This window comes from Tachypleus tridentatus, chromosome 12 (genome assembly GCF_004210375.1).
Source record: "Tachypleus tridentatus isolate NWPU-2018 chromosome 12, ASM421037v1, whole genome shotgun sequence".
Classification (NCBI taxonomy): domain Eukaryota; kingdom Metazoa; phylum Arthropoda; class Merostomata; order Xiphosura; family Limulidae; genus Tachypleus; species Tachypleus tridentatus.
In genome coordinates, this window is record NC_134836.1 from 29,782,329 (window position 1) to 29,802,190 (window position 19,862).

Consider the following 19,862-nt stretch of genomic DNA (forward strand, 5'->3'; position numbering starts at 1 on the left):
GTTGTTGTTGGGCCAAACATTAGAATAGGGAAGATGCGTGATCTACGCGACTTTGACGTGAAATGATTGTTAGTGCTACACGTGGTGGTTCCAGCATCTAAAAAAATGCTGACATCCTGGGATTTCCGCGCACTACAGTCTTTAGAGTTTACAGAGGATGGTGTGATAAAAAACAAAAAAACATCCAGTGAGTGGCAGTTGTATGGGCTAAAACACCTTATTAATGAGACAGTTCAGAGGATAACTGCCAGATTCGCTACATCTGATAGAAAGGCCACAAATACTCAAATAACCATTCTTTACAACATTGGTGTCCAGAAGGACGTTTCTGAAGGCACAAAGCGTCGAACCTTGAAACAGAGAGACTACAGCAGCAGAAGACCATGCTGGGTTCCACTCCTGTCAACAAAGAACAGGAAGATGAGGCTACAGTGGACATGAAATCACCAAAACTGGACGAGAGAAGATTGGAAAAATGTTGCCTGGTCTCTATTTCTGCTGCGACATGCTAATGGTAGGGTCAAAATTTGGCGTAAAAAGCATGAATCTGTGGATCTATCTTGCCTTGTGTCAACGGTAAAGCCTGGTGGTGGTAGTGTAAAGGTGTGGGAAATATTTTCTTGGCACACATCAGTCCTAGTAATACCAACTGAGAATCATTTAAACGCCACAGCGTACCTGAGCATTGATGCTAACCGTAACCTTTATGGCTACTCGATTTCCAGTGGCTATTTCTAGCAAAATAACGCGCCATGTTGCAAAGCACACATCATCTCAAGCTGATTCCGCGAACATGACAGTGACTTTAGTGCAATTTAATGGTCTACACAGTCTCTAGATCTTAATTTAATAGAGCACCTTTGGGATAAGGTGGAACGGGAGGTTCGTATCATGAATGTGCTGCCGACAAACCTGTAGAAATTGCGTGATGATGCTATCGAGCAAGCATGGACCAAATCCATAAGGAATGTTTCCAGCACCTTGTTGAATCCATGCCACAAAGAATTCAGGCTGTTCTGGAGGCAAGAGGTGTTACACGGTACTAGATAGGTGTACTTAATAAAGTGGTACTGAATAAGTGTATATCAAGAGTTCAAAACAAACAAGAATATATTAGTTGTGTTGTTAGGCTTACCAACTGATGGCTATCTTTATAAATTTTGTAGTTTTATAACATCTTACTGTCGAAGAGCGCAAACGAAGGATTTCTGGTAAAAACAGGTGTTTTCCAGTTTACATGTAGGCTGTGCTACACAAAGCATCTTAATAAAAAAAACAGAGGTTGAGAAAATACTATGTTTTCTGTGGTATTACATATTATTAAGGACTGATGAGATAAAACACTAATTGTACAAACAATCTCACTTACAAAACGCACTTAAACCTTTTCGCTACGAGGACTGAAGAGAGACCAAAGTTTCTGACCATCCTGGTTATCTTTCGGGTCTCGCATGTTATTTAGGTCTTTTTCTAACGCTTCCTATTGTTAAGTATTTGGCGTTGCACGTGAATTGTTAAACACTTTAGAATTTTCTGGAATATTTTTATTATTTTCTACTAATTTTTTAAATCACTTTGATTTTCTTTTTTATGAACTTTTTAAATTTTTCATGTAATTGTGTTTTATATTTATCAATGACTTTCATTGTACGAATCCGATATAAATTTTCATTCAAATAGTTTTGTCCACTTTCTTTTGCTGACGTCAAATATAATTGATAAGCCTTGTACTCCAGGTCTGTTATAAAACTTGTTTTTTTAACTGTGTTATAATTTTAAGTATCTGTTGAAACAAGGCTCAGTTATCTATATTTGTTATTTTAGGTTTGCTTTGTTTGTTTTTGAAATTCGCGCAAAGCTATGCAAGGGCTATCTACGCTAGCCGTTCCTAATTTCGTAGTGTAAGATTTGAGGGAAGGCAGTTAGTCTTCACCATCCAACGCCAACTCTTAAGCTACTCTTTTATCAACAAAAAGTTGGATTGATCATCATATTATAACGCTCCCACGGCTGAAATGGCAGGAATGTTTGGTTCTATGGGGTGTCTCGAGTATTTCCCTAAATGAAATGAATTTTCTGTCCTAAAATAAAGGCCCGGCATGGCCAGGTGGGTTAAGGAGTTCGACTCGTACTCGGAGGGTCGCGGGTTTGAATCCCCGTCACACCAAACATGCTCGTCCTTTCAGCGGTAAAGGCGTTATAATGTGACGGTCAATTCCACTATTCGTTGGTAAAAGAGTAGCTCAAGAGTTGGCGGTGGGTGGTGATGAGTAGCTGGCTTCCCTCTAGTCTTATACTGCTAAATTAAGGACGACTAGTGTAGATAGCCCTTGAGTAGCATTGCGCGAAATAAAAAAAAAACAATTTTCGTTGAAGTAATCCGCTTTGAAGAACTCAGAACGGGTAAGTAGAAACTAGGTTATTTTTGTTTTTTTCATTCTTTGAAATATTCCAAAGAACATAATAAAATTTTTAGGTGTTTATCGTGGATTTATTGAAATGTCTTTCGAAGTTTAAAATTTGTTAATTTTACAAGAAAGTTAATAGTCTTAATATTTGTAAAAAATCATAAACGTACTTCTTGGTCTTTTTTGAAATTGGTTAATTTTCACCTGATGTCAAAAAAGAGAGTGAGCGAGATGGAAACCGTCATTGAAATTTTATATATAAAGTTTTCCATTTAATTTACTCACTTGAACTGCACGTTTGTCTGATTACGTCGTCCATACTTATGGAGGTTCGTCGAGATTCCAATCTTAAACACGGAGGACGGTGCGGATAGCCAGTGGTCTGCTCTATATTATGACTGGAAGATAGTTAAAAATAGTAAACACGTTCAAATGATAAATGCATAACAGTCACTGTCTAGGGTAAATTTTAAAGACAACTTGGTCCTTGCTCTAATATATATGTATATATACTCTGATCTGTAAATGACATGATAATAAGTAAAAATCACTAAAATAATTTTGTGCATACATTAATAAAAATGAAATAAATGCAGAGCAGACCACTATTATTGTTTGTCGTATCCCAGTCGGCCTAAGGAGTCTGGCATTAGGCGAAAGGCCTAGACAGCAGTATATATGATGGATAAAGTACGGATAACACATTACAACATTCTTCTTTGCTTTCACCATTAGATTTTCAGAATATATAAAAAAGAGGCTTTACCTGGAACTGTTCTACAGTTTCTTTGAAGTTAATCTTACAACCCCATGCAAAGACAATAAATGTTGTTTAACTTTACGATGTTTAAGGATGTAACAGACACGCTAGTATATCGTATGTTAAAACCGTTAATCTAAGGCTAGTACATAGTTTGAATTGTACAAATAAACTGTAGCTGGTACTTGATCAATATTGCAAGTTTAATGACAAGAGTTAAAACATTACCTAAACATGATAAAAACTAATAGTTTAGTGTTGCCTTTAATTTTGAATTTATTAGGTTATTAATTACTAGCAAGTATAATTCTGAGATAACTTTCAGGATAAACAATACGTTTCGGCGTTGCTGTGTATTATAGCTTGGGCAATGATCAATCTTGTCACCTGTGTTCTTTTTGAAAACAAACACACGTGATAGTTACGTTTTTAGAAGAGAAACAAAAACGGCTGTATGGTTGAATCGAACGCTGTACTTACTTTTGTATGGTTGAATCAAACGATGTACTTACTTTTGTATGGTTGAATCGAACGCTGTACTTACTTTTGTATGGTTGAATCGAACGATGTACTTACTTTTGTATGGTTGAATCGAACGATGTACTTACTTTTGTATGGTTGAATCAAACGCTGTACTTACTTTTGTATGGTTGAATTGAACGCTGTACTTACTTTTATATGGTTGAATCGAACGATGTACTTACTTTTGTATGGTTGAATCGAACGCTGCACTTACTTTTGTATGGTTGAATTGAACGATGTACTTACTTTTATATGGTTGAATCGAACGATGTACTTACTTTTATATGGTTGAATCGAACGATGTACTTACTTTTATATGGTTGAATCGAACGCTGTACTTACTTTTCCATGGAGGCCATAGAAAGCTTCTCTAACTTTAACTTGTTTTTCTGACTCCTGCTAACATAGTTTAACATTTCTTGCAATAGCTCCACCAAACAATTAAACTGGAACAAAACACAAGATGAAATACATTACTGCAGGTGAGAAATGGAAAAGCTTGATGTAAATGTGATTCATCTACGATAGGAATAAATTATTTACTTAAATTACATTACTATATGAGGCCTAATTTACTTATTTGCTACGCTCTATCAAGTGGTACAGACAAGACACGAAATCGGCGAAACGAGTCTGTTGCTGCGGAAGTAGCGAATCAGAGAACAGATGAGATCCCTACGTCATCTTTTCTTTGACGAAATTCACGCTTTGGGGAAGAAAGAAATTAAAAATCATATACTTATTATTCCTACTTAGATTGACAATACGCCATTTCCTTCAGTGACAAAGATGAAATTAATAACATTCATACATCAGGTTATTTTCTTAGACCAAAGCTACGAAACGATCTACCTTCAACTCGAAGAAATGAACGCCAACTTTTAGAGTCGCGAGTTTGTAAATTCATAGCTGATCCACTAGGAAACATAAGCATATTCTTAGGTTTTGTAGACTTACAACATTGTCTTTCTTCAAATGTTATTCCTCTAAATTAAACACCACGTTATCTATTTCCATTACTTCTCTACATTAATTATGACGTCATACAGCTTCGGCTAAGTTTATTTGTAAGTCCCTCAGTGGCACAGCGGTATGTCTGCGGAATGACAGCGCTAGTAATTGGATTTTGTTGCCTAAGATGGGGAGAGAACAGATAACTTATTGTGAAGTTTTGTGATTAATTCTAAACAATGAATTTTCTATGTTAATACTGTTGTATAAAATATTTACATCATACAGACTTCATGTTGTACAATTATTTCTCCATCCTAAATACCATGTTATTAGGAATACATGTCATGACTACCTAGTTATCCAACTTCCGTTATATGTCATGTTGTACAATTATTTCTCCATCCTAAATACCATGTTATTAGGAATACATGTCATGACTACCTAGTTATCCAACTTCCGTTATATTTCATGTTGTACAATTATTTCTCCATCCTAAATACCATGTTATTAGGAATACATGTCATGACTACCTAGTTGTCCAACTTCCGTTATATTTCATGTTGTACAATTATTTCTCCATCCTAAATACCATGTTATTAGGAATACATGTCATGACTACCTAGTTATCCAACTTCCGTTATATTTCCACCTCAACTACCATAATATTATCCAACTTCCGCTGACAGATCATCTAATTTCTGCAATTATTTCACATTAAGACATTATATTTTGCAGTTTAAAATGTCTTATATGCATTATTTATAAATAGAAACTCCACTAAAATTATAATTGACCTAATCTGATTTAAACTTTCAAGAATATTTTATAAGAACTTTCGGTTTAATTCTTTGTAGTTTATCTCGTTATTTCAATAGAAACGAAAATACCTATCGTCATCAAACATGTTTGCCAAAGGTTCCCAGTAGTAATGCATGTTCTGTCTTATACATTATAATTTGTTTCAACTTGTACAGTAGTTCATAACGTAATTAATTATAGGTATCACGTGTTTTCAATAAAGAGCCGCCCCCCGCTAGTACAGCGGTATGTCTCCGGATTTACAACGCTAAAATCAGGGGTTCGATTCCCCTCGGTGGGCTGAGCAGATAGCCCTTTGTGGCTTTGCTATATGAAAAACACACACACACACAATAAAGAGCCGCTAAGAATAGAAAATGACGTTATCTGAAATGGTTACAACGTATGCAGTAATTTTCATTTTTTTTATTGAATTCTGATTATCCATAAATTCATTGTTACTTAGGGCCATAAACATAGGTTTGTTTGTTTTTGAATTTCGCGCAAAGCTAATCGAGAGCCATCTGCGCTAGCCGTCCCAAATTTTGCACTGTAAGACTAATGGGAAGTCAGTTAGTCATCACCACCCACCGCCAACTCTTGGGCTGCTTTTTTAGCAACGAATAGTGGGACTGACCGTACCATTATAATGTCCCCACGGTTGAAAGGGCGAGCATGTTCAGTGCGACGGGGATTCGATCCCGCGACCCTCAGATTATTGACCATAAATATATAGATATATGCAAGAAAACTGCGGGTCAGGTAGTCAGCATACTGGGCTGTGATTTCAGAGGATGGTGGATCGCGTCTTACTGCTCTCCAAATGGCATTATAATAGGATTAAAGTGATGATTTAAACCCACTACTTTACTACAAGAGTTGGCAGTATATATTAATAGCCCTCTGCCTTGTCTGTGGTTTTTCAACTCAAAATTAGGGACACTTAGTGCAGATAACTATTGTGTAGCTTTGATGATTACCCGAAACACACATAACTACCTATTAACATTTACCACAATTTTACATTGATTTTATCGTAAGAAGTTTTTATACATTTTAAAATTATTGATAGCATTTTTAACATTCGTTTCATTTAACTGTTCAAAATGTTTTAAATTGTTAAAAAAACAAAAAATTATTTAGGGTCTTTTCACAACTTTTTACTTAATTATATTGAGTTATATTATTGTTAGCACCCATTCTTTCCACATATCTGCTGAAAACACTATTGAACATATAAATTAATACGTTCAGTATTTTTTAAATTTGGTCCTGCGTTTGATTAATTTAAATGATTTATAAAAAAAATACCTGGTTTAAATTAAGTCCAGGACTCACGACCACTGGTATGAGGGCAGGCATGACCTTTGAGGCTAGATGATTAACGGTCAATCCATACCGTTTGTCTCCGAGCATGTGCTTGTAAATTCCTTTGAAACACCAAACACAGGACATTAATTAAGACTTTCTCATTAGCTATCTCCACTGGTATATAAACTTATAAGTATCGGTCAAACCTCTAATCTAAGACAGTAACCACTATACTTTGTTTTTCACATTTGTGTTATTTTCATTTATAACTATGCCTAGCATAAATCTATTTGGAAAATAATAAAATGAAACAATAATAATTCACTGGTTCTTTTTTTGCCTTATCTATTGACCTTAGATACTAAAACCTTTTATTTTAACTTTAAATTCTTGAGTTAACCAAACTGTGATTGATGGTAAGTCTGGAGTATGTACCATTCGGAATAACTTGGGTTTACAAAAATTCCAATAACTGTGAAATTCTACCTCCATAATATAAAGAAAGAATGCTACTAATGTTATCACTGTGGAGACAGTCAACATTATTTATTTTCCTTCGACCAATATCTTCCATTGTCTAAGCCGTTTGCTGTTTTCAAATCACTATAGAAACATTAGAAAACGATTCTGTTCCTCCTATTACTTGCAACCGTGAAATGAAAAGATGTTCCAAGAGTAATATGTGTATTTGATGTGAATGTGTCTCCGGTGGAAAAATGCCTTTTAAAAGTTATCAAAGAAAGTGACAAAGAAATCTTCGAAAAATAATACAAAAAAGGTAGAAGTGAAACGAAAAAAAAACCACATTTCTGTTTCTTCGGCAGCAAAAGCTCTGGTCTTTACTCTCAGTGAAGATTCGAAATCAGTCTTGAAGGTCATCTATTGTTTCTTTGCTGAAACATTTTATGAACTTCATCTATTGCTGTTCTTATAGACATTTTTTTCGTTATATGTGTCCCAAAATGTCAAAGTTAATGGGCGATTTTACATCGGAAATATTAATCGCTTCTCATCAAAATTGGTCAAGTTTGAAAACCAGTTTGGAAGCTTGATTAAAATTACTATGTTTTCTATTAATTTTCAAGATTTTTAGACGCAAATTTGTTTGTTTGTTTGTTTTGGAATTTCGCACAAAGCTACTCGAGGGCTATCTGTGCTAGCCGTCCCTAATTTAGCAGTGTAAGACTAGAGGGAAGGCAGCTAGTCATCACCACCCACCGCCAACTCTTGGGCTACTCTTTTACCAACGAATAGTGGGATTGACCGTCACATTATAACGCCCCCACGGCTGGAAGGGCGAGCCTGTTTGACGCGACTGGGATGCGAACTCGCGACCCTCAGATTACGAGTCACACGCCTTAACACGCTTGGCCATGCCGGGCCCAGACGCAAATATAAACGATACAAGAACCAATCATGGAAAGTTAGTATACCACATCTAATGACGTGGAAAATTTATCACTGCATCTTTAGCCTGATTAAGCCCGAAGATAAAGGTTTTTCCCAGCCACATAATTACTTTATTTCGAAATCATAAGGTCAAAAGAACGTTCTATTAAAGCAGTGGTTCCCAACCTTTTTTATGCCCCGCACCCCTAAAAAAAATTTCATATGTTCTCGCACCCCTTACAGTAATTATTTATTTGAGAATAAAGGTGAAGGTGGCCAAAACAAGTGTTATATCGCATCCCTGGTTGGGAACCACTGTATTAAAGCTTATGCAAGCCACATATCACTATATATGTTTGCTCGTATTACTTTGCATCAATCGTTAAACTTTATAAGAACTATCATCCTCACCACAACGCTAACTACGTTGTGATAGAATGCTCTTCTTTATTGGCCCACTTATGATCAGCCAGACGCTTTATTTAATAACATATAAACAGTCCAAACATTAGCGCTGGATGCATGTATACCTGTCTTGTTAACATTACTTACTCACTACTGGCATTAGAATCGTTGGATCTTGAAGTCTGGCTTTGTTGAGCATTGGAAGTACCTCGTCTAAGATGTCTGTCTTCTCCAGCTTGTCTATGACTTTCTCAATGCAAATTAAAGCGTTGGCTTGAACCTTAAAACCGAAAAGAAACGAAATTTTTTTATTTCTTTTTTAGAAAAGGACTAACGAACTTTATAGAAGTAATAAAAAAGTGCTATTGTTGGATTTTTCAGCGCAAATATATGGTGAAAATATTTATTTGTTTTGTTTGCCGTGGATTATAGAACCAAGAATTTTAGCATTTAAGTCCGAAACTTACCGCTGATTCACCAAAGGATAAAACACTAGAGAAAAACAACACCAAACTCCATGTTACCGTTTTACACTTGAGTACTCTTCACGAAATTGTGATTTAGGAAGAAATGTTATTCAAGGATTATAACTTTTAATGTCTAATCCAACAATAGCGACACATTTAGCATTACGCCATGCGTAGAAGCTTCCACGCATGATAGAAAATTTCCCATCCTACGGATAAGACGCGTGCACAGATATTTAAAAGAAACAAACAGGGAAAACTTCCATTATTATCCAAAGAAGGTTTAAACCCGAAAAGCACGTTGATTTTGATAGCGATTGTATGTGTGTGATTAAATGTTTATTTAATAATAATGATTAAAGGGTATTGAATATATCTACTTATTTTCTAAGAAGGTCTATACTTCTTTAATACAAACCTTATGACCATATAACACACAAGCACTTATTAATTTCTAGTGAAGCATGAATACAGTGATTGAATATTTATTATTGTGAAAAACATAATATAGATTCAATAGTATAGAACAGCGTGAAGCTGCTCAGATATTTACATAATGTTGTGTTATTCACACCAGTAAATCTCTTTCATTATGAAACAAGTTTGCACTTGTTTGTTTATCGCAAAGCCACATTGGGCTATTTGCTGTGTCCACCGCAGGGAATCGAACTCCGGATTTTAACGTTGCAAGTCACCACTGCTTCATGGTGTGAGAGGACAAACACCAAGAACTGTCTGGTTTAACTGTTTGTTTGTTTGTTTTTGAATTTTGCGCAAAACTACACGAGAGCTATCTGCGCTAGCCGTCCCTAATTTAGCAGGGAAAGCGGCTAGTCATCACTATCCACCGACAACTCTTAGGCTACTCTTTTACCAACGAATAGTGGGATTGACCGTAACATTATGACGCTGTTACGGCTAAAACTGCGAACACGTTTGGTGTGATGGGAATTCCAACTTCCGACCTTCGGATTACGAATCCAGTGCCTTAACCACCTGGCATGGCCCGGCATGGCCAAGCGTTTTAAGGCGTGCGACTCGTAATCTGAGGGTCGCTTGTTCGCATCCCCTTCGCGTCAAACATGCTCGCTCTCCAAGCCGTGGGGGCGTTATAATGTGACGGTCAATCCCACTATTCGTTGGTAAAAGAGTAGTCCAAGAGTTGGTGGTGGTGGTGATGACTAGCTGCCTTCCCTCTAGTCTTACACTACTAAATTAGGGACGGCTAGCACAGATAGCCCTCGAGTAGCTTTGTGCGAAATTCAAAAACAAACAAACAAACAAAACACCTGGCCATGCCGGGCCTGGATTAATTGAATGAAATAATTTGTCCTAATTATTCTGATAAATATTTAGCGGTTCCTAATAGATGTAATAATGAGATTATAGTGAGACAGAGTGAACTATATTTAAAAGCTTGTTGTGTTAGAGGAGTATGTGAAATGGTCCTCTTTGAAAATAAAATAATCTTGTACATACTGCGAACCGTGATGTTTGTTCGAACTCTCGTCTGTCTCTTGTTTACGTGGAGTGTTCCCGCGTTTTTTTGAAAAGCTGCGAACGCAGGCAAAGATCAACATTTATTTTTAAAATTACGGAAGAATGGGAATGAATAATGATGATGCTAAATTTTACTTTACAAGTAGAATATTTTATACGAAACCGTTGGGAATAAATTATAACTATCGTTTCTTTTTTTTAAATTTGACGTAACTTAAAGAATTAAAATATAGATTTACCAACTATTATTGTTGAGATGTTTTTAGCATGACTGAAATAATGAATAATTACTTTTCACTATGGACGGTATTAGTACTTCAGAGCTTTGAATGTAAGTGAAACAAAGAGTGTAACACAATTAATCTTTTTAAAGTCCATGAAGTAATTTAAGTTGATAGATTAACTTAAACTTTTCCGTCGCATGTGGATGGGTACTCTTGCTTGTTGACGATCAAATTGCGATTAATATTAACACTATTAAAGTTTATATTTTATTTTACACACTGTGTTCAATTTATATGTATATAACAAGGTTTAATAGTGATAACCTTAGCCATTGTACTCGTATAATTTGTCTACTGGGTTACTAATTAGTGCCTGCTGGAGTGCCAGCTTCATAAGGTAAGTTTATCTCTCTCACCCCTAGTGATAGTACCTTATTATTATTATTTTATCTTCTTTTTCTTTACTTTTGAGGGCAGTCACATTCCCACAACTGTCTGCAGGCAGTGAAAGGTGATAAAGATGTGGGACGTTGTGGGTTTGAGTACCCACATCTCTCTCTCCTAATTTATATTTCTATTCCTTTGATTATTTTGTTACTTAATTATTCCTCATGTGAGACTGACAAACGGAAGTTAAGACTAATAATAGAAGGTGTATCCCCATCAAAATGTGCTACCTATTTACCTCCACAACCTAGGGTGTATTTTATATCACACATTATAGCCTGTCTCATTGGGATCCGTTTGATTTGTGCAGTGATTTTCATTTTTGCTTAGGCTTGTTTTTGTTTATTAGAATATATGTATGTAATATTATTACGTGTTACGAGACGATTAAGCTTGAAAGAGTGGATACCGAAAAAAACAAAAAACTGTTATGACAGTGCCTGATGTCATGATATCACTGATGATCGCGTTAAATCTTGAACGAGGAACAAACATGGAAACGTTACGGGAAAACATGTCAAATATTATTTCATATAAAAAGGTTGAAAATGGAAGCAGTTTTAGGAAGCCCTTTACGTAGGAATCTATAAATGTTTTGAGCGTGTACGAAAAAAATACGTTATATTTAGAGCTTGTCTAATCGTGTTCGAACTTCATTTAGAAATGATTATAACAGATTTCTGTGTTTATTTTATATATATTATTTAACTTTAGATTATATATGTATTTAAAATAAGGTTTTATTTTAGATTAAAGAGCTGAAAATATATTCAAACATCTTCACTTATTTTATTGGTCATTAAACATCCTAATAGTTGTGAAGCTTGGCACGGAATGGCCAGGTGTGTTAAGACGTTCGACTCGTAATCTTAAGGTCGCGGGTTCGAAGCCCGGTTGCACCAAACATGCTCGCTCTTTCAGCCATGTAGGCATTATAATGTGACGGTCAAATTGGTAAAAATTAGCCCACGAGTTGGTCTTCCCTCTAGTCTTACACTACTAAATTGGGGACGGCTAGCGTAGATAGCCCTCGAGTAGCTTCATACGAAATTCAAAAAAAAAAAAGTTGTGGAGCTGAGCGATGTTTGCACTCGTTGAACTTTGTGAGTTAATTCCAAGCTGTTCCTTAGCATATTATTATAACCTCGTCTTTGAATATCATAATAAGGTTCGTATGTTTTAAAGCATCATGGTAGAGCAATATCAGCATTAGAAAACTTTTGATTATCTTCTTCACTGGTCGTTTTTAATAAGATGGCTGGAGATCTCACATTTGGATCTCCTTGAAAAAGATTTAGGACTAGGTAAGATGAGGAATCCATATTTGAGTCACCTTAAAACAGATTGGGACGTGTGTACGCTGGATAAACCACATTTTAGTTCATTTTTAATTTTAACTATGTGTAAGATTTGAAATAGAAGTTAATTTTGATAAACATTTTTCCAGATGTGTGAGCTTATCTTTATACATCTGGCACAAAGATATTATTTACAGATGTCTACTTGTAGGTGGAGTCCCAGATTTAGGTGTGAAGAGTTTGTTTATTTCTAGTTTTTCAATGTGGTTGCTTTTGTGTGTATTTCGATGCTCGAACAAATGGATGTGTAAAATAATTTCAGGAATATTAAAGTTCGATGAAAAAGTCAAAACAATGGAGTTAAGAAAACCATTGTATTTAACTTTTAACAATCATAACAAGAGATTTCAGCAATCAAACATCACTAAAGAAATGAAATAGTCCTTCCCAAACTACATAACCAAGAGATAGCTGTACAGTCGTTCCCAAACTACATAGCCAAGAGATAGCCGTATACCCATTCTAGCCATCTATGTATCTACTTTCTATGCTTCTAAGACAGTTCAGGAATATATATATATACATAAAAAATGTTTTACCTTTGTTCCACTGTGGCTATCAAACACCTGTTTGGTTCGTGGAAGAATCATTTTTCTAACAGCATTTTCTTCTAAGAAATCTGCTACTTGAGCTAGTGCGTGGAGAGCAGCACTCTAGAAAAATACAGCAGTCTCTTGTAGTTTACATTGATGGTATACCAAAACACATGACTACAGGAGTTTAGAGGTTTTGTAGTTAGCCCTTTTTGGTTTTATGTATTGACTCCAGACACGTTATTTTAAACAATTATTGAGTTTTGTGGCTCAAGATGAATTAAAAGAAACTTAAAAAGCTCCACATAGATAGTGTAACGTAGTGGAAAAAACAACGTTGGCAATAACTGATTGACGAAAATAGACAAATCGCATTGCGTGTACATAAACTTTCGAAAGTCTATTGTTAAGCATACAGCCATGTGTGGCATGCCCACCACCGATATCAAACACCATTTTTATTGTTGTGAACATTCACATGCTAACTTACCGCTGAGCCACTGGGAGCAACAATGTTGTGTAGGCGAAAAAATAAAGTAAAATGCAGATGAATAATTATTAATAAAAAATAGGTGTGAGTGAACGGGAAAACGCATCAAGGTAATTCGAAATAAGTGGAAAAAATACAATAACATTTTCCTTTTTTACAGGTATCAAACTATTAATTTAAGAAACAAGAAACCGTAGGGTATGACTGTAAAAATTAATTGTCCTTATCCTTATGAGAAAATAATTATTTTATGTATGTAAGTATATATATATAAAGGTATATTTTTCACGTTAACGTGAGGAATGTTCAGCTAGAGCAGATCTTAAGACAAGATATGAGATATTGTGTTTATCAGCCTGAAGCTATAAACTGGCCCATCAATATTAACGTTAACAACATGCCTTCAGTGTTCATGCAATATTTCACTAGCCTTTGAAAAATCACAAATTGAGTAGCAGATGACAGACCTGTGATGGTCGTTTAAACCTGAAAACGACCTTATTCACCTGGTCACAAGTCACACAGCTTGACTGTTTACAAAGAGAATACGTTGTAGGTGTGACTGAATGAATATTATTGCTGTTTGACTGAAACAAACCAACAAATTTTGTGTAGATAACACCAGAAGTATTTCAATAAATTGTAGTCAATAGATAACTTTGTTTGTAAATGGTAATGTTAGCCATAATGGTATGTAAGTATCAAGTGTCGGTTTTATTTTGCATGTACCAAGTAAAGATCTGAGTCCAGGTTGTACTGCTGAGTTTGTGAAGGTCTTTATTTATTAGAGACGCAGTTTAAAGGATGACCAGATGAAGAAAGGAGGCAGTAATTTAGTAAGACTTAGATGTGAAATAATTGTCCTTTTCACTACAGAAAAGCTCTAAATGTTAGCATATAAAGAACATATGTTAAATGGTGAAAGGTGTTGATAAAATACTTCAACGTTTGTATATCATCACGACGATGGATCACGGTGTACATTCTTAGTGTTACTTCTAAAAAGGACGACATAATAACTATTTGGAAGATGAAAGTCATTCAGTAGCTGGATGGCATGGCAGGAATCTTTATTGTAATAGAAGAGGGTTCGAACGATGGCACTGACAGGCAAATACTATGGGAATTTCAGAATTGTTTGGCGTATGAAGTTTATAAGGAACATCAAAAACAGCCAGCAGTAGCAGAAGATGAATACGGTTACTTCCTTCAGGATGCAGTTTTCCTTCTTGGATAAGATGGTTCATGTTGTTACGGAAGATGGTTTTTAAATGGTGAAAGAATTCTAATCACACACAAGCTGGAACAAAAGAAATGCTAGACAAAAGTTTTCCAGTTTCGGTCAAATAAAGATCAGGGCATCAGAACACAGTGACATCTTCTTTATCTACAGAACGACGTGAGATCTTAAATCGTGATAACTGACGGATTTTTGTTCATCCCTGATAGAGATGTCAGTAGCTTGAATTGAGAAGCTAATTTATTGCATTTGCGAACATCGTGTTGAAAAAAAATCAGTTAATAGAAAGACACCTACTGGACGCTAGGTCCATATACAAGGCTTATTTATTTACGTATTTCAAAAGCGTAGATGGATCAGATGTGACATGTAGTAGAAAAGGTGGAGAATAACATGATCAGGATTTTTTGTTAATAATAAATGTTGATGGATTAGGTGAGATAATAAAAGGTTATACAAGTTAAAGAAATATTCAACATTTTAATTGGTGAAGATTTTTCTGGTGAAGGAAAAGCATTGCTGATCTTTCAGAAGAAGTTAAAGGAAAATCTGAAAGGGACTGAAACAACTGTTGGGGAGACCATCAGGACCAGAACTGGATTCTAGATAAGGTTGATATTGATAGTAGTAAATATTATTTCTTTTGCTTTAAGGTTATGAGTGCTTGATAAAAGTACGCATTAAAAAATGAAAATTTTTAATGAATTGTACTAGTTAATTCAGCATTAACAAAGTTATACGATCTACGTTTGTGATATGATAGGACAAATTACACAATGTTTTTCTGTTTAAAAAATAAACTTTCTTGTAAAAGAGATAAAAGTGCAAACTCTAAATGAAGTATCTGGCAAATCAACGTTGTGTCAAAATTATCAGCGCAAAAGTATATATGATGGTAAATATTTTTACGATGAAAAGCGTAATGAACCATTACTTTGGGGCAGTGTTTTGTTTTTTTTTTCCTTGACCAAACGTTGGTTAGATGACAAACATGGCGTCAAAAGTATTCCAGCTTTTATTACTAACTATGCAGATAAAAGATTGGTTTAATGATGGTCCAACGTAAACATTCACTTTAATAACTGAATGGTGTTTTTGCTAAATACTTTTGAAATATGTCATTTGATCAACTGTAAATAAAATATTACCAATCATCTTTTTATGTTACTCTCGTCCTACTGAATAGTGAGATGTGACTATACTTCTTGTAACATAACCAAACCCTCAGAGAATGGGAGATATTTATTGGTATCGCACGAATTTTAATCCGGCTCACTAGTTACAAAATCCACAATTTAACCATATGGTCAACCCGCAGCATCTGCCGTAAATATAAGATATCAAGTGATCATGATAATAAACTTTACATTATCTGTCTCTAAAAATGTCTTCACCCCACCCTGTATATCTGTTAATTTAGAACAGCAAAACTTAGACATTTATTATCAATCTGAAATTTTATTATTGCATTAGTTTAAAAGCAGGATGAAAAGCGTTTAAGTGTCGTATAACAACGACATATACATTAAACTGTAGCTAGAAAGTGTTGATTAATTAATCTGTTGTTAGGCAACACTGTTATTAACCCTGGGCAACGTAACTGGTAATTTCGAGTCAACGTTGGCCATCTTTGGTCTTTTATCTTGGTCAGCTACCCAGTTGTTATTTAACCAATGTTGGACCAAAGAAGATTGACCAACAACAATGATGCAGTACCAATCGTTCATAAGCGAAAATCGACCAAGCATGGGTTTGATATTTGTAAAAAGGAAACATTTTTGTACTTGCTTTTCCCTATTGCAAATTTCCTTTTCGTATATTTCAATCCACTCACACTTATTTTGTTTAGTAGTACTACATACTTAGTTCTTCTACATAAAAATATTTTCTAACTATACAATGTAACATTTCTTTATTGTTATATTACCATTCAAAGTTGTTGCTTCTTTAGTGTTTATAATTATTTTAAACACCACATAATGAGAGATTTAGTGCTTAAAATCATTATAAACATTAAAGCGTTCAGGGACGTTGCTAGGTGTCAATTTGATTTAAGCATGGGAAGGTGTAAGAGTAACTCTCCTCCTCCTGATGGTGGGGAAGCGTCTTCTCCTGAAAATGTTAAAACCTAAAATGGCGCATTCTGATGACGTTTTTTGTGTATGTAATTTATATAAAAAACCATATAGACTGCAAATTATTCATACATTTTGTTGGATACAACACTCAGATTAAGATTTCAGACGTAAGTCTGTTTGTCTAGCTAAGTCTCTAATATTTGCCACCTGTCGTTTATCTTTCTACTTCATGTTCAACTCAGTTTGTATAGTTGGTTTATCTACTAAATAAAGAAAGACACATGATGTTACAACTACAATAAGATTAGTTCATTTTTGACACGTGATTTTACAGCTAAAATATGATTGGTTCATTATAGACACGTGATGTTACAACTGCAATAAGATTGGTTCATTTTTATGCTCACTTGGATTTGAGGTGTCGTTGAATCAAAAGCCGTATACATCATAGGTAAGACATCTGCCTTGATATCAGCTTTTGGTGTCTTCCTCATAATTATATCCAAGTTTTCTAGAAGAGTAACTGTAGCCTAGAAAGAACAAAAACAAAAGAAAATGTAAATTTGAAAAAGAACACATTATTTTTACTAGAAACGTGTGAAATAATGCAGATCTTGGTTACCTGTAAAGCATTGTGCATGTAAATATTCAGTAGTATCAGAAATGTGACACAGAATCGTTCTGCTTGATTTAAACCCACTTACAACAAGAATCGTGAGTACAGATCGAATATTGTGTGGATTGCTGAGAGTTATTTGCACAGTTTCAAAGTCATGATAAAATGGATCTTTGTTTGTTGTTTTTTTTTTAATTTCGCGCAAAGCTACACAAGGGCTATCTGTTCTAGCCGTCCCTAATTTAGCAGTGTAAGACTAGAGGACAGGCAGTTAGTCATTAGTACCCACCGCCGACTCTTAGGCTACTTTTTTTACCAACGAATAGTGGGATTAACCGTAACCTTATAACGCATTCACGGCTGAAAGGGCGAGCACGATGGGTGTGACAGGGATTCGAACCAGCGACCCTCGGATTACAAGTCAAGCGCCTTAACCATCTGGCCATGCCGGGCCTATGTAGCAAAGAATTGGGATAAATGTTTGGTTTCACAGTAACAACATCAACAGATTGGTATGGTCCTTGTTCTTTTGGCTGGACGGTTTACTTCTCCCACATTATTTATGGGTGGAATTATACATAGGAATTATGAATTAATACAACATATTTACATTTTTTAAAATATAATATTTACTCCTTAAAATTTATTTCTCAGTATTATAAAACTTTCCGGTAAAAAATCCCTTTTTAAATAAAATGTGAAAATTTTACACGAAGCCTTCAGGTGGTTTTTTTTTTAATTTATTGCTCTTCTGTTTACAACAATCTAATACTATAAAACAATATGTATCTAACTGTTTCTCGGTTACGAACTGATGATATAGTAACTCATTATGTAATTTAAGTAGTTTTGCTTCCGGTCAATGAGAACCGAGTAGTGTACGATTGGTCGAAAATTAAAGATATTGAATATTTTTCACAGTTTTCAAATTTATCTCCGTTAAATCATCGAATTGCACAGTGAAACGTTTTCTAGTTAGTATTAAATGACAAGAAGTGCTTTAAAATACATATCAGAATAATACTCAGTATTTGTCTACCTTGAAAATGCGCACGCACATTGCTATCTAAATGCGCATGAGCACCTTATTTCATTTCAAAGGATGTAAACAAACGTTGCGTGTAAACATAATTCAGTAGACATTTTGTGTAACAACATGTAATAATTAAGAGCTTATCAAAGTTGATTATTGTTGTTGTTTTTTAAATTTAACGTGTGATCGTAAAATAACATTTTGAGCTTACATACTGATAGTATTAAGTATGGTAAGGTTTAACCCTAAATAAATTAAAGCAAGACATTTACACTAATTAGTGTTGATTTAACTCTCATCGAATATAGTCTGTACTTAAAGGCTTAAATAAAACAGGTGTACTCATATATTTCAATGTCTGCGATTAGAATTATGATGTATTATATAGAAACTCTTTATTTAAAGAATAACTGTTGCAACAAAGATACTGATTTAATTGCAAATATTTTACTGGTGTCTGCTAGAAATGATGTATTCCACTGACACTAAAAATTGCATTCCGAAACACCAACAAAATATGGATTTTTACACATATTTTTAATGCCTGTTTTATTGTTCCATACCTGGACCGATTTAGGCATTCCGAATACACTTCGGAACATGGGAAGGATCAGCGTCTGGTACTCGTCTGCTGTGCTTTCTTCTACTATAAACAACAGAGGTTGCAAAGCTGCGGCTAACACTTCTGGAGACTGTAGCTCAGATTGTAGAGATGGCAAAACGTGCTGATACCAAAGTTTCTGATGGTGAAAAGAAAAATCTGATTAAGGATCAATATTGAGATTTGCCCCTCTGCAGGCTGTAGCTCAGATTTCCGAGATGGTAAAACTCTTTATAACTGAAACCTCTGACGCAGTAAACATAAATATGGATCAATAAGGGAATCTGAACGCAGGAAGTGCATTCTGAGTCTTGAAATAACTTTAAAAAAAAGACGATTATTTAGAAGCAGTCATGATCATGCAATTGAATTATTAGATTTAACTTATCCGTTAACTTGGTCAACTTTGTATTTTAAGTAAATTTATATAGACTCTTTATTACGTGTAAAGACTGTGTATTAAACGTAGTTTATTTTCTAACGAGCAAATACACTACGCTTACATCTTACTTCGTAATCAGAATACAAAGCTTATATGCAAGTTGATAGAAGATGCAACAGTTATATTGATATATGTGTCACGAATGTAACCAAATTTCCCATTCTCGTACATCATCTTGTTATTATATTTGCTTATATACATAAAATAGGTCTATCAAAGTGATACCTTAAATTGATGCAGACATTTTATACAAGAAATAGCTTCCTCGTCACTCAAGTAGCAAGCT

At 34.8% G+C, this 19,862-nt stretch overlaps 1 protein-coding gene across 1 annotated transcript in view; it reads right to left on the minus strand.

Annotated features, from left to right (window-relative positions):
* The window catches only part of LOC143235451 (SCY1-like protein 2), a 205,079-nt gene that overhangs the window by 12,587 nt on the left and 172,630 nt on the right, over nucleotides 1–19,862 (minus strand). Inside the window, exons 9-15 of the mRNA XM_076473644.1 lie at nucleotides 19,097–19,273; nucleotides 17,292–17,414; nucleotides 13,083–13,196; nucleotides 8,695–8,827; nucleotides 6,754–6,872; nucleotides 4,033–4,136; nucleotides 2,694–2,806 (exon numbers count right to left, since the gene is read on the minus strand). Coding sequence (XP_076329759.1) covers nucleotides 2,694–2,806; nucleotides 4,033–4,136; nucleotides 6,754–6,872; nucleotides 8,695–8,827; nucleotides 13,083–13,196; nucleotides 17,292–17,414; nucleotides 19,097–19,273 — 883 coding nt within the window. The remainder of the gene's footprint in view (nucleotides 1–2,693; nucleotides 2,807–4,032; nucleotides 4,137–6,753; nucleotides 6,873–8,694; nucleotides 8,828–13,082; nucleotides 13,197–17,291; nucleotides 17,415–19,096; nucleotides 19,274–19,862) is intronic.